The sequence below is a fragment of the Myxine glutinosa genome, chromosome 11, assembly GCF_964187855.1.
Source record: "Myxine glutinosa chromosome 11, kmMyxGlut1.1, whole genome shotgun sequence".
Lineage (NCBI taxonomy): Eukaryota > Metazoa > Chordata > Myxini > Myxiniformes > Myxinidae > Myxine > Myxine glutinosa.
Genome location: NC_136271.1, coordinates 48,611,013 through 48,624,129, shown reverse-complemented (window position 1 = coordinate 48,624,129; position 13,117 = coordinate 48,611,013). Strand labels below are relative to the sequence as shown.

Below are 13,117 nucleotides of genomic sequence, written 5' to 3'. Positions count from 1 at the left end.
ACACACCAGATTAGAAGTTGGTACTTCGCTTATTTTTCAAGATATTTCGCTCACAAGGTTCAGATATATATATGGTGGCGGCCATCTTGGATTTTGACGTGGCGACTCAATTTTCAATAGCGTTCTTCCTTATGCATCCACACACCCACACACCTTATGCATCCACACACCTTATGCATCCACACACACAATACACCCACACACCAGATTAGAAGTTGGTACTTCGCTTATTTTTCAAGATATTCATCTCAAGGTTCAGACATACATGGCGGCGGGCCATCTTGGATTTTGACGTGGGTTGCACCCACACACCAAATTCGAATGCGGTCCTTCGCTAAAGCACGCACGCATGGATGGACGGACGGACAGACGGGAAAACCATAATCCCCCTTTCGCTCCGCGGTGTGACTGGGGACAAAAAGTCAAAACTTTACTTGGGGTTTACTTACTTTTTCACGTGACTGTATGCGTTTGTGTATGTGTGCATAAATGTGTGTGTATGCATAAATGTGTGTGTGTGTGTGTGTGTGTCTGTGCATGCGTCTGTGCGCGCGTGTCTGCGCGCGTCTGTGTGTGTGTGTGTGTGTGTGTGTGTGTGTGTGTGTGTGTGTGTGTGTGTGTGTCAGCTCCATTATGCCTCAGCCCATGCATCAAAAAGAAAAAGGAAAAGTAGAAACCTAAGAAAATGAAACAAAGCTTTCCCCTTCAAGTTAAATGAGACATTTTGAAACGCTTTGAGTGGGGACAAGGCTATGTGGACAGAGTGTGGACAAGGCCATGCGGACAGAGAATGGACAAGGCCATGCAGACAGAGTGTACAAGGCCATGCGGACAGTGTGGCCAAGGCCATGCAGACAGATCAGACAAGGCCAAGCAGACAGATCAGACAAGGCCAAGCAGACAGAGTGTGGACAAGGTCATGTGGACAGTGTGGAGAAGGCCATGCAGACATAGTGAGGACAAGATCATGTGGACAGTGTGGATAAGTCCACGTTTGTTCACTTTACGTAGTGGTGTTTTATATAATGGATAGGTGTAGTCATAACGTACAAGTTGCAAGGACTACACCAATGGTAGCAAGAACGTGGGTTCAAATCCAGGTGAAAGTGTTGCCAGAGGATTTACGTGTGGAAACGCAGTAACGTCATCTGCGAATTATCTCTGATTGTCGGAGATTACTCAATTACTCAACTCACCAGTAGTCTTCCTGCCAGGCACTAATAATCATTAAAATGACGTCATCTTTTTGTTTCGTATAAAGTTTAATTTCATTGTGTTGATATTGAAATATTATTTGATATACTGTATAAGAATTCTGCTTTAAGAGGAGACACCACCCTGGTCTCACAAATCATGGACGACTAACAAATAAACGTATAAATAACAACATGGAGAGTTCAAAGACCCGGACACTGAAAATGGTCATCTGAGCCATCGCACACGTGTTGCAGCTGCAACTTTAAACGTTGTAACTCGTCCTCTCAGACGGTTCAGGAGTACAAATTGGAACACGTCATCACGTTTCCACACCGATTAATCCTCTGCCTGTGAAACACCAGGATGACAGATTATAGCCGGGTCGGGATTCTAACCCTGGCTTGACAGCTTCGAGATGATTGTGCGTAAGGCCACCATGTGAACCCGGTACATAATGCTGGAGCATGCAGCTTTGTCCAATAAGGCTGAACCGTCCCTGATGGGCAAACGGTCCAAAATGTCGTCTTCCAATCACCAGGTTGGATTTGAAATACTTGTGGGGAACATCTTAGCCATAAATGTCCCATCACTGATATTTCAACACAATATCAGCTTTGGATGAGGACGGCAAAACCAGCAGCTCAGGAGAATAAAGCTTTTGGCAACAGCACAAAAAGGCAAGTCTGTCATGACATCATAATGACGTCATTCTGGCTCGTTGCACAAATTCCCGACCCGGCATTCAATGAAGTTTTGCCCAAAAATGGGATTTCGCCACACAGGCAAAATCCTGGAAGCAATTCCACAATTTTATGGTGAAAACATTTTTTTTTTTTTTTTTCACGATCACAAAATCATTACTCCCAGTGAAGACCTTCAAATTATTTTCAGACAGAATAACTTTACATACCAAGTCACGTATAATTAGAGGTAACAATGCAATACCCAAATTTCGAACAAAACAACAATCCATTCCTGTTATCGAGCCTCACTTTAGCCGTTTCTGCCGTTGTATGGCGAACACGACAAACTGACACAGAGACATCCTTTGGGGCACCTTTCGTTGTTGTTTCTCCCACGTGGGGTCAAGCAGCAAGTCCCGATCCCACTCGTCCAGCGGTGCCATGTAATCGGAGTTGCTCTCGCCCTCCTCACGTCCCGTGTACTCGTAGCTCCGATGGTCTTCCATAGTGTTCGGCTGTACGAGACCACTTCGGAGGACTCGTCTCTCTCGAAAACTCGCGAATCCGCTCAACCCTCCCTGGAATCTCTCTTAAAAGCAAGCACAAGACGATGGGCGGGGACTGACCGCAGCTTCTGTCCAGGATGCCTTTTGCACAAGGCAAGGCAGACACAGAAGTCAAAGAATCAAGAATTCTCATTTCGGGGAAACACAAGTGAAAGTAGAGGTTGTCAAAACCCAAATCAACATAACTTTGACAAAGCTGGAAAAATAACTTGGTTTTAGCAGATCCCCCATGTGACAGTGCAAATCGATCACGACTTTTGACAATTATCTGATACCCCCCCAGCCCCCCATGGAAGGCACATCCCAATCGGAGACGACCGAGGGCATAGGCTTGGAAGAACCCTCTTGAGGATTATTTTCCTTCCAATTCAAAAGACAAGAAAGACGTCATGCGGGGCACGATACTTGCAAAATCCACGCATCCACCCAAAATAAAAAGTTGCCATGGCTACACCAAATTGCCCATCAAGATTAAAATTGACAATCTTAATCAAAGCTCAGGTCAATCGGATTGAAATCGATTACTTTTTAGATAGAAATTGACGATTTTAAAAGTTTGACCATGATTTGACTTTCTGACCTCAAAAATGCTTGCTTTCCCAATTCAGTGATGGACTATGTAATTGCTGTTAAATTATCAAGTTAATCGGATGAAAAGTAACGATCTTTCAGATGAAAATTGATGATTTTAGAAGTTTGACCTCGAGTTGATCTTTGACCTCAACTTTCAAGTCAATCGGATGAAAAATGACAATTTTAGATATTTGACCTCAACATTACTTTTGACCTCAATATTACTTTTGACCTCAAAATCAAGAGGCTTCTTATGACCAACCCCACCATTTGGTGAAGTTTTGTTTAGATCCTTTTAAAATTGTGACCTGTAGGTGATTGACAGACAGATGGACAGGATAAAGCACAAGACCAACCAATATACTTGAAAAATTTTAAACTTGAAACTTGAAAAACGACCATCAAGCAACAGAATGGAACGTTGCATCACTGAAGCGGCAACAAAAAGAACAGTAAAAGACACAGGACACGTATTATGATAAAAGGAGATTTTTATTGTTATTGAATCAAATGGTACAACAACAGTGATGGATGGTGAAAGGCTCTCTACTCTCGTTGCCGTGGATCCCCGGATGGCCTTCGGTGGTGAAGCGATGAACCAGCGGTCCAGTGGCTACAGGGAGGCAGTCCATAGAGGAATGAAGCACGGTGCCAAAGCTTCTGCTGCAAAACATGTTGAGTTTTCTATTTGAAACACCCCGTCCAAGAAATTATCGCTGCACAAACCCTTCCTCATTCCGCTTGGCACATAAACCGTGCTACAGGGTATCGAGCACAATGGTGGCAAGCCGGCGGCACCCACCATGAAAATTCAAATACACATCAACATCCGGTTGTAGATAACTGGACAGTTTGACAACTATACATCATGCTGAAACCCATCCCTTCCCCATTATTTACTCTTCCCTAACATCTCAGAAACTCCCAATGGAGTACAGAGTCTTCAATATATAAATGGTACCAACAAGTCAAGGCAGGGAAGTTGAATGCTGCTTTGACAAACAGAATAAATCCGTCAGAAGTCGTGAAAAAGACGTTAGCTTTCGATCAAAAATATTTTCATCGAAAACACCGTCCAACCAATCACTGGCCAAGACACAGGCAGTGCAGGATGGCGTGAAAGTTCTGCTATAGTTTCCCAAAAGTGTCCACTTACTAGAGCTTTGAAATTCTCACTGCGTTGTTAACTTGCCTTGTATTAGGTGGATGGACGTACACCAACGGTATCCAAAAAGATAAACAAGCAAAGCAAGTCGTCTCGCTACAACAGCCAGACGTGGACACGGCATCGGTTGAGAAATGATGTCGACACGTCGGGTGCAAGAAACCTCGTGTGAACGAGAAATGTCACTGCGGTAACCAAGCAAACGTTCCTGTGCACTACACGACGATGCCGCAGGAAAAGCCAACACAAAATCCACCATAAAGTAGCACAATTGGATCATTTCACTCTCCCATTGAAGACGAGTCCCCATAGTTTTGCGTATGACCTACGGGAGAACTCTCTGTTTGGAGCCAGTCTCTGCTACGTTTGCAACTTTGCGACGAGTTATCATGATTGACCTGCATTTTTGTTGGCTCGCCTGCATCAAAGCTCTGTGCAAGGCCAGCCGTTGGCTCAAGCCCCACAGTATCGCAAAGCCTGGCCAGCACCTGGTCCCCGAACCCATGTCCATGTTGAGCGACACATACAGACGTCGCATCACCGGAACCAACAAGGTCATCCACACAGTTCACTTCACATTTTTCACTTTTTCTCTCATCTTCCACCCGCTCCTCACTGACATTACAAATCCGTTGTTTTGTTCCACGATCTCTGCAAGCCTTTTGTCTGTTTTCAGAGCATGACCAGTTCAGTCGTGATCCAATCTCATCCAACTTGTGTTCTTCGCAAGATCGATCGGTTCCCTCTACATCATCGTCCTGCTCATCATCATTTGATGCATCGACATTGCTTTCCCTTTCCAAGCTAATGCTTGCTTCACAATCAGGCTTCCGTGGAGTTGAAGAGCGCTTCCGACTTCCGTGGCAGCGCTCTTGTTTGCATTGAGATCTGTGGCCATTCTCGATTTTCCCATCGTCACTCCTTGTACCCTCATCTACATCACTTCCTTCACTACTGCCACTCTTCCGCGATTTGTATTCCCAGTTCTTACCTGCTTTGCACCTTTGTACTTTCTCTGCCTTTGGTACTTGGCTGCGGCCTCCATCCCCTTCTCCCACACTGATTCTACGGCGCTTTGCTGCTGTATCCCCTTTGCTGCGATGCTGGCTTTCTTTAACATGGCCACCTGAATTTTGAATGGCCCGAGATCTACGTGACTCAGGCCAGCGAAGTGCACCCGCACACTCGCGCAGAGAGCGTCGGTAGCTTGTACGGATTTTGCGGTAAACACGGGCCACCTTCCGGACCTGGTCCTCATCCTCGTCCTCCTCAGATGTTGTCGTCATCGATGAGGAAGACTTCGATGAGGATCCAGACAGAGAGGAGGAAGAGGAGGAGGAATAACAGGAAGAGGACGATGATGATGTTAGAGAGCTGGAGGAATATGGTGGTTGTGTAGTGCCTGCATTTGTAGTTGTGACAGTTGAATCATTAGGTGGAGGTGGGTTACGACGAATGCTCGTGCGCGCTGCATTCCTCCTCCTAGTATTGGCGGCCCGCTGTTCACCACCATCGGTTTCACTCCCACTCCCTGTGGTGGTGTGCGTTTGCAAATGTTCCCGCCGAGAAGACCCAAGTGTTGGCTAAGAGAGAAAGGCATCACAACAAACGTCGTTAGAAATTTAGCTCAAGCTTTCACCAAAATATGATGAAAAGATGTGTACAATGACCTCAAGATAATGATCAATGTTCCATCAATTCAATGTAAAAATAAAGAAGGGAGGGGTTGGGAGGAGAAGAAAACATGTAGCTGAAAATTGGTTTCACTGTACCTGGTCACTACCTTCATCTGATTGGCTACCAACATGATCACTAAGGTCCAATCTGCCATTCTCACTGACCGAACTCTCTGATCCTTGTCCCCCAGAGGCAGAACTCACTTCAGTATCTGCTCCCTGCAAGAGACAACAAGATTCAACAGTAAACCATTGATCAGTCTCCACAATTGTGGCCTACAGGAGAACTCTCCATTTGTAGCCAGTGTTTGTCACATTCACAAATGGCAAAATAAAACAACCCAATGGCCATTAAGGGCCTGTTTGACATGCAACAAGCAACTTCGAAGAAAAAAAAAAAAAAGGAGCTAAGAGTAAAAAAATGGCCAAGCTTTCAGCCAGAAAACATGGTGTTTAAATAGTGGATACAAACCCGCAGAGGATGAGAATCCCGAAGCCAAGCAAAAGTTGCGAGACTGCCATCCGATTCGGAGGGTGAACTCCAGCCGTCGAGCTCACGCTGCACCAACGAGTCAAAGAAGGCCATCATTCGTGGGTCTTCATCCAGCGACTGCTGCCCATAATCGTGCGCAAGAGAGTTCCCACTGGACAGCACCATTCCAATGTATTCCTCATGTGAGAAGAGCGCCCTCCTCGGCTCTTCCCTCACACCATCTAAGTCACCCTGACCACCGGGTTGTGTATATGGACTCCAGATCTACGAGTGACATTACAAAAAAGGTCATTGAGGAGACGGCTGAGGAGGAGGGTAAAAACAAAATGTAAATGTCAAATTTGAAATAAAGATTCAACGTTTCGCTTCTGCAAGACCCTACGTTGTACTGGTCTTGTTTATGAACATTCCACTTTCTTGTTATTGTATTGACATTGTAATGTAAATTGTAATATTGAATGTATTTATTTTAAAGAAATGAAGAAATCGCACCCGTGTCCGAAGGAAGCGGTTCAGTTTGGTATTTTTAATATGAAATAGGCAAAGTCTAGAAACAAATGAAACCCATTAGAATTAGCCTTTAGAATTAAACACGGTGGGTTAGAAAGGTTCAACTTCATTTTTTACGGATGGACATAGCCAAATATTGAAGCTCGCCTTCACCGTTTTAAAAATAAACGTCAGGGCAATACCCCTGGTGTTCACCTGGTGGAATAAACAGTATACTGCACTGACTAATGGTATTTTCAACAAATTTCAATTGTTTCTAGAAGACAGGACAGCATGTAGAATCGTACTAACATAATCATAAGAGTTTAAACAAACAAACAAACAAACAAAATACCAATTTTGGGGAGCTCTCTGCCCAGAATAAAGTGTCCACTGCTTGAGGACAGGACCCAACCCCTCCCCCTAACCCTGTATACATCCTCAGACTCCAAAATTTTCTAATGCTTTGAACAAACTGGTACATCACGGGTGATTAAGGTTGTGATGAAGTGTCATTGAAATAGTGTATGCAGTTTCGGAGAAAAGAGCAAGTACCTACTTGGGTTTGGGGGGGGGGGGGGGTTAGGAGGGGGAGGGCCCCATAGACTGCCTTAGACCCTGATTTTTTAAATGCCAGCAGCAAACGTTGGTACATCACAGCTGATGAATGGAACGTTGTCATCAAGTTTCATCAGAATTGTGTGTGTAGATTCTGAGGAAAAAGCAAATACCTATTTTGGGGGGCAAACCCACGTGCACCCTCTCAGGGCCTGACTTTTTGTTAATGCCGTGAACAAACCTTGGGTCATCACAGGTGGTGAAGGTTGTGGTCAAGTTTCATCTAAATAGTGTGTGTAGTTTCAGAGAAGAAAGCAAATATCTATTTTGATGGGTCAAACCTGGACCCACTTTGACCCCCCATAAACCTCCTCAGACTTCGATTTTCTTAGTGCCATGAACAAACTTTGGTACATCACGGGTGATGAAGGTTGGGGTCAAGTGTCATCGAAATAGTGTTTGTCGTTTCAGAAGAAAAAGCAAATTCCTATTTTGGTGGGTCAAACGTGGATCCACTTTGACCCCCGGTAGACCCCCTGAGACCCCGATCTTTTTAACGCCGTGAACAAACTTTGGTCACAACACAACAAATATAATTTGTGCCAATTTTGGTCACAATCCCATCAGCGGTTTCGGAGAAGTTTCAAGTGTTTACGGACTGACTGATGGAGGGACAACTGACGACGCGCCATCGCATAAGCTCCCCTGAACTTCGTTCCAGGTGAGCTAATAATAATGAAAAATAAAAAAATAAAAAGAGAAAAAAAGGTATCTCCTCACCTTTATTATTTTCTCAACACCCGAAGAGCACAGCATGCTGGTGGCTGGATTAAATCGAACCTGGTTCACAATCGAGCGATGGCCACGGAGCACCACAAACGCTTGGCGGACTGTGTGCTCACGTTCTGGTAGAACAACACGTGTATGCAGCCGTCAGGCTTGGTGGCTTATACACTTCTTCCTTTTGAAGTTACAAGGGCTAAAGATAGGACCCACAACAACGATCCAAGCTTTTACCGGAGAACAAATCTTTGGCGATGCTTTAACACCGTCTTATACTGGGAAATACAAGTGGGTTATAATCTCTCCTCTCCTCACCTGCCCCCCACCCCCACCCCACCCCACCACCCTTCCATCACACCGAGAGTCTCTGTATAGAGAGTTGCGACACGAAGAGTCCGAAAAAAATTGGTCACGTGGTTTGTGGGTGCCATGTTGTTTCCTGTCCGATCTTCGCGTGTTTCTGGCCTTGCATTGAATACATACGAGCAACGCTCTATTTTATTGTCTGGCTTTGTTTGTTATCTTATCTATATATATATAAAACACAGTTTGTGTGTGTGTGTGTGTGTGTGTGTGTGTGTGTGTGTGTGTGTAATGTTACCGATAGACTCCTAAACGGAGAGGCTTACGTGCTTGATATTTGGCATAGACATGGCCATTGAGCCTGGGACGAACATGGCCGAACTCAAAATATTTGACGATCCATATTTTTTATTCATATTTACCTCAGCGCATTTCAGCGCACGGAATCAACGGAATCAGAGCAGGTGGGCGCTGATTCGCTCAGAGCGATCACGTGATGACGCTATGACGCTATGAACGCTATGACGCTATGAACGATATGACGCTAAGAACGCTATGACAAAAAAAAAATCGCTATGACGCTATGAACGATATGACGCTATGACCGCTATGACGCTATGAAAAAAAAAATCGCTCGCTTTGCCAAGGGGCTCACTCCCCCCCCCGTTCCCCTCCCCCGCCCGGCAATGCTGGGTACTTCTGCTAGTATCTTATAAAATTATCTTCTTCTTCTTCTTATTATTATTATTATTATTACATCTTATTATTATCTTATAAAACTCAAACTAAAGCCAACATACCGTGTCAATCTTGTTAATACTCACACTCATTCTAATGACGCCAAATACTTAAGATCACACGCTGATAAGACTCTCCTTGTCTGTAATATAACTCATATTCCATACGGGGACAAAGCCTTTTGCAACTCAGTACCTGCCCTCTGGAACAAACTACCTATAACTATTCGGACCTCACACAACATAAAAACTTTCAAATCAAAACTCAAAACACATTTATTTCCAAAGTAACTTAAATGTATTTTTTGAAAAGTAGCTTTAAGTCGTATTCTTCTGAGATTGTGCAATGTAAGTTGTAGTCTTCAAGATATGTTGTGAAGCGCTATGTTCATTTCATGCTAAGGCGCTATATAAATACTGTTATTATTGTTATTATTATTATGTACATGTATGTAATTTGGAATAGTTTAGATGTACAGCATACAACTAAATGTACATTGCTATGAAAAACGGGTATGTTTTACATGCATACTCTTCCATTGCAAGTCTGGATTACAATTTCTGGGCCTTTTATATAATTACAATTTAATTGTGCATATGTATTTCTCACGGTGCGCCTACATGAAAAGTTAAATTACTTTTTAATTTTCATATTTAAAATCAACATTTCTGTCATTTGTCAAGATGGTTTTAAGGCAATCTTGTTATAATAATAGGAATTTATATAGCGTAAATTGCAGGAGCCTCTAAGCGCTTAGAAAAGAGAAGAAAGCCAACGAGATGAAAATACAAATACAAATTATACAGGAAGAAAACCTAAGATATAATCAGATGTAGGCACTTTCAAATAAATGAGTCTTTAACAGAGATTTGAAAATGTTCACATTGTCGGCTTTGTGTGCATGCATGCTAGTCAAGAAAGTAAGACGCAAGAGCAAGTAGTCCAGAAAATGATAGGCACTTCCTGTCCCCTCTTTCCCTTTTATTCCTCTTCTCCCTCTCCTCACTCTCCCCACATAAAACTACATTTCTGAACAAAGATTATTGCAATAAACAAAATCCGATTCTTATCTTAGACTAAGAGAAAATCGTATCAAAAGCGAGGGGCATGGTGCAAATCACAAATTACACAATGTAGGCACTCAAATTTTGTACTAGGTTACGCACAATGTATACACACTAGCGGGCAGTAAACTAGTGCGTGGCGCAAACAATGGAAACAAAATGGCTTCTAATTCCGGGTTGTCGTAACTCTCTCTATACAGGGACTCTAATCGCACCTAGACTCGCTGATTCATGTTAAATCAAATGGTGGCAGTGAAATGGCATTCAATAATTCCCATGTGGGGGGGGTTATTAAATATCAAAGAGGATCATTAAATATCGAAAGGTTGGAGCTGATAGGGGTCATGGGCCTTTGCCTCAGACCTCTGGTAACTGCAAATGGAATCTATCCGAGCTTTATAATCACGACATTTCTTTATGTACATAGGCAGTGAAGATGTTTTTGCTTCAAACCCGGGGAGTGATCGAGGCATTTTTCTTTTTTGAGAGTGATTGAGGCAGCCGTCTGTTTTCGACTCTTTCCTCTTCAAAAACCCAACCAGGGACGACACTATAAAAACCCATGTCATTATTAGGGTCTTTGTTTGAGTAATTCCCGGAATCTCGCAATATTGTGAAATAAGTCTTTTTTTATTTTTATTTTAACGATGTATATAAAGCAAGCCGTTAAGGCAGGTACTACCGTGTCTTGGTGGAACGTATGAGCCAGCTATATGACATACTGGTACTCACTCACACACGCCAATGAAATGGCGGTTCGAGCCTGAGCGGTCACTGCACAGGACAAAGGGTGCTCTCCATATGGATGCCAATGGTCCTGAATCCAATCTGTCTTTTAACAAATCATAACTAACTAAAGCAGTTTCTGATCAGGTCAACTCAAATAACTCAGAAACAAAGTGACTTCATGTGCGTATTTCATAAGTAAATAGCCATGCTGATGCAGTTTCAATTGCAACTTCTGTGTTTTCTTGGAGGGGGGGGGGGGGGGGGGGGCAGGGGGTGCGGTAGCGCTGCGGAGATGTGCTGGTGAGGGGACGGGCGTTGTTGTGCGATCCTCTCCCCCTTCTCCCCTGTGTGCGATCCTCTCCCCCTTCTCCCCTGTGTGCGATCCTCTCCCCCTTCTCCCCTGTGTGCGATCCTCTCCCCCTTCTCCCCTGTGTGCGATCCTCTCCCCCTTCTCCCCTGTGTGCGATCCTCTCCCCCTTCTCCCCTGTGTGCGATCCTCTCCCCCTTCTCCCCTGTGTGCGATCCTCTCCCCCTTCTCCCCTGTGTGCGATCCTCTCCCCCTTCTCCCCTGTGTGCGATCCTCTCCCCCTTCTCCCCTGTGTGCGATCCTCTCCCCCTTCTCCCCTGTGTGCGATCCTCTCCCCCTTCTCCCCTGTGTGCGATCCTCTCCCCCTTCTCCCCTGTGTGCGATCCTCTCCCCCTTCTCCCCTGTGTGCGATCCTCTCATCCTCTCCCCTGTGTGCGATCCTCTCATCCTCTCCCCTGTGTGCGATCCTCTCATCCTCTCCCCTGTGTGCGATCCTCTCATCCTCTCCCCTGTGTGCGATCCTCTCATCCTCTCCCCTGTGTGCGATCCTCTCATCCTCTCCCCTGTGTGCGATCCTCTCATCCTCTCCCCTGTGTGCGATCCTCTCATCCTCTCCCCTGTGTGCGATCCTCTCATCCTCTCCCCTGTGTGCGATCCTCTCATCCTCTCCCCTGTGTGCGATCCTCTCATCCTCTCCCCTGTGTGCGATCCTCTCATCCTCTCCCCTGTGTGCGATCCTCTCATCCTCTCCCCTGTGTGCGATCCTCTCATCCTCTCCCCTGTGTGCGATCCTCTCATCCTCTCCCCTGTGTGCGATCCTCTCATCCTCTCCCCTGTGTGCGATCCTCTCATCCTCTCCCCTGTGTGCGATCCTCTCATCCTCTCCCCTGTGTGCGATCCTCTCATCCTCTCCCCTGTGTGCGATCCTCTCATCCTCTCCCCTGTGTGCGATCCTCTCATCCTCTCCCCTGTGTGCGATCCTCTCATCCTCTCCCCTGTGTGCGATCCTCTCATCCTCTCCCCTGTGTGCGATCCTCTCATCCTCTCCCCTGTGTGCGATCCTCTCATCCTCTCCCCTGTGTGCGATCCTCTCATCCTCTCCCCTGTGTGCGATCCTCTCATCCTCTCCCCTGTGTGCGATCCTCTCAGCCTCTCCCCTGTGTGCGATCCTCTCATCCTCTCCCCTGTGTGCGATCCTCTCATCCTCTCCCCTGTGTGCGATCCTCTCATCCTCTCCCCTGTGTGCGATCCTCTCATCCTCTCCCCTGTGTGCGATCCTCTCATCCTCTCCCCTGTGTGCGATCCTCTCATCCTCTCCCCTGTGTGCGATCCTCTCATCCTCTCCCCTGTGTGCGATCCTCTCATCCTCTCCCCTGTGTGCGATCCTCTCATCCTCTCCCCTGTGTGCGATCCTCTCATCCTCTCCCCTGTGTGCGATCCTCTCATCCTCTCCCCTGTGTGCGATCCTCTCATCCTCTCCCCTGTGTGCGATCCTCTCATCCTCTCCCCTGTGTGCGATCCTCTCATCCTCTCCCCTGTGTGCGATCCTCTCATCCTCTCCCCTGTGTGCGATCCTCTCATCCTCTCCCCTGTGTGCGATCCTCTCATCCTCTCCCCTGTGTGCGATCCTCTCATCCTCTCCCCTGTGTGCGATCCTCTCATCCTCTCCCCTGTGTGCGATCCTCTCATCCTCTCCCCTGTGTGCGATCCTCTCATCCTCTCCCCTGTGTGCGATCCTCTCATCCTCTCCCCTGTGTGCGATCCTCTCATCCTCTCCCCTGTGTGCGATCCTC

General features: G+C 45.9%; 2 protein-coding genes across 4 annotated transcripts in view; both read right to left on the bottom strand.

Moving 5' to 3' along the window:
• LOC137436660 (alpha-actinin-3) overlaps positions 1–2,443 on the bottom strand; it is an 81,268-nt gene extending 78,825 nt beyond the window's left edge. For all 3 annotated transcript variants that reach the window (XM_068130654.2, XM_078786639.1, XM_078786638.1), the window contains exon 1: positions 2,255–2,443. In XM_068130654.2, coding sequence (XP_067986755.2) covers positions 2,255–2,386 — 132 coding nt within the window. In that variant the 5' untranslated portion in view covers positions 2,387–2,443. The remainder of the gene's footprint in view (positions 1–2,254) is intronic.
• A 1,049-nt stretch (positions 2,444–3,492) lies between these two features.
• The window catches only part of DCAF5 (DDB1 and CUL4 associated factor 5), a 45,524-nt gene continuing 35,899 nt past the window's right edge, over positions 3,493–13,117 (bottom strand). Inside the window, exons 8-11 of the mRNA XM_068130642.2 lie at positions 8,181–8,305; positions 6,333–6,617; positions 5,957–6,079; positions 3,493–5,767 (exon numbers count right to left, since the gene is read on the bottom strand). Coding sequence (XP_067986743.2) covers positions 4,466–5,767; positions 5,957–6,079; positions 6,333–6,617; positions 8,181–8,305 — 1,835 coding nt within the window. The 3' untranslated portion in view covers positions 3,493–4,465. The remainder of the gene's footprint in view (positions 5,768–5,956; positions 6,080–6,332; positions 6,618–8,180; positions 8,306–13,117) is intronic.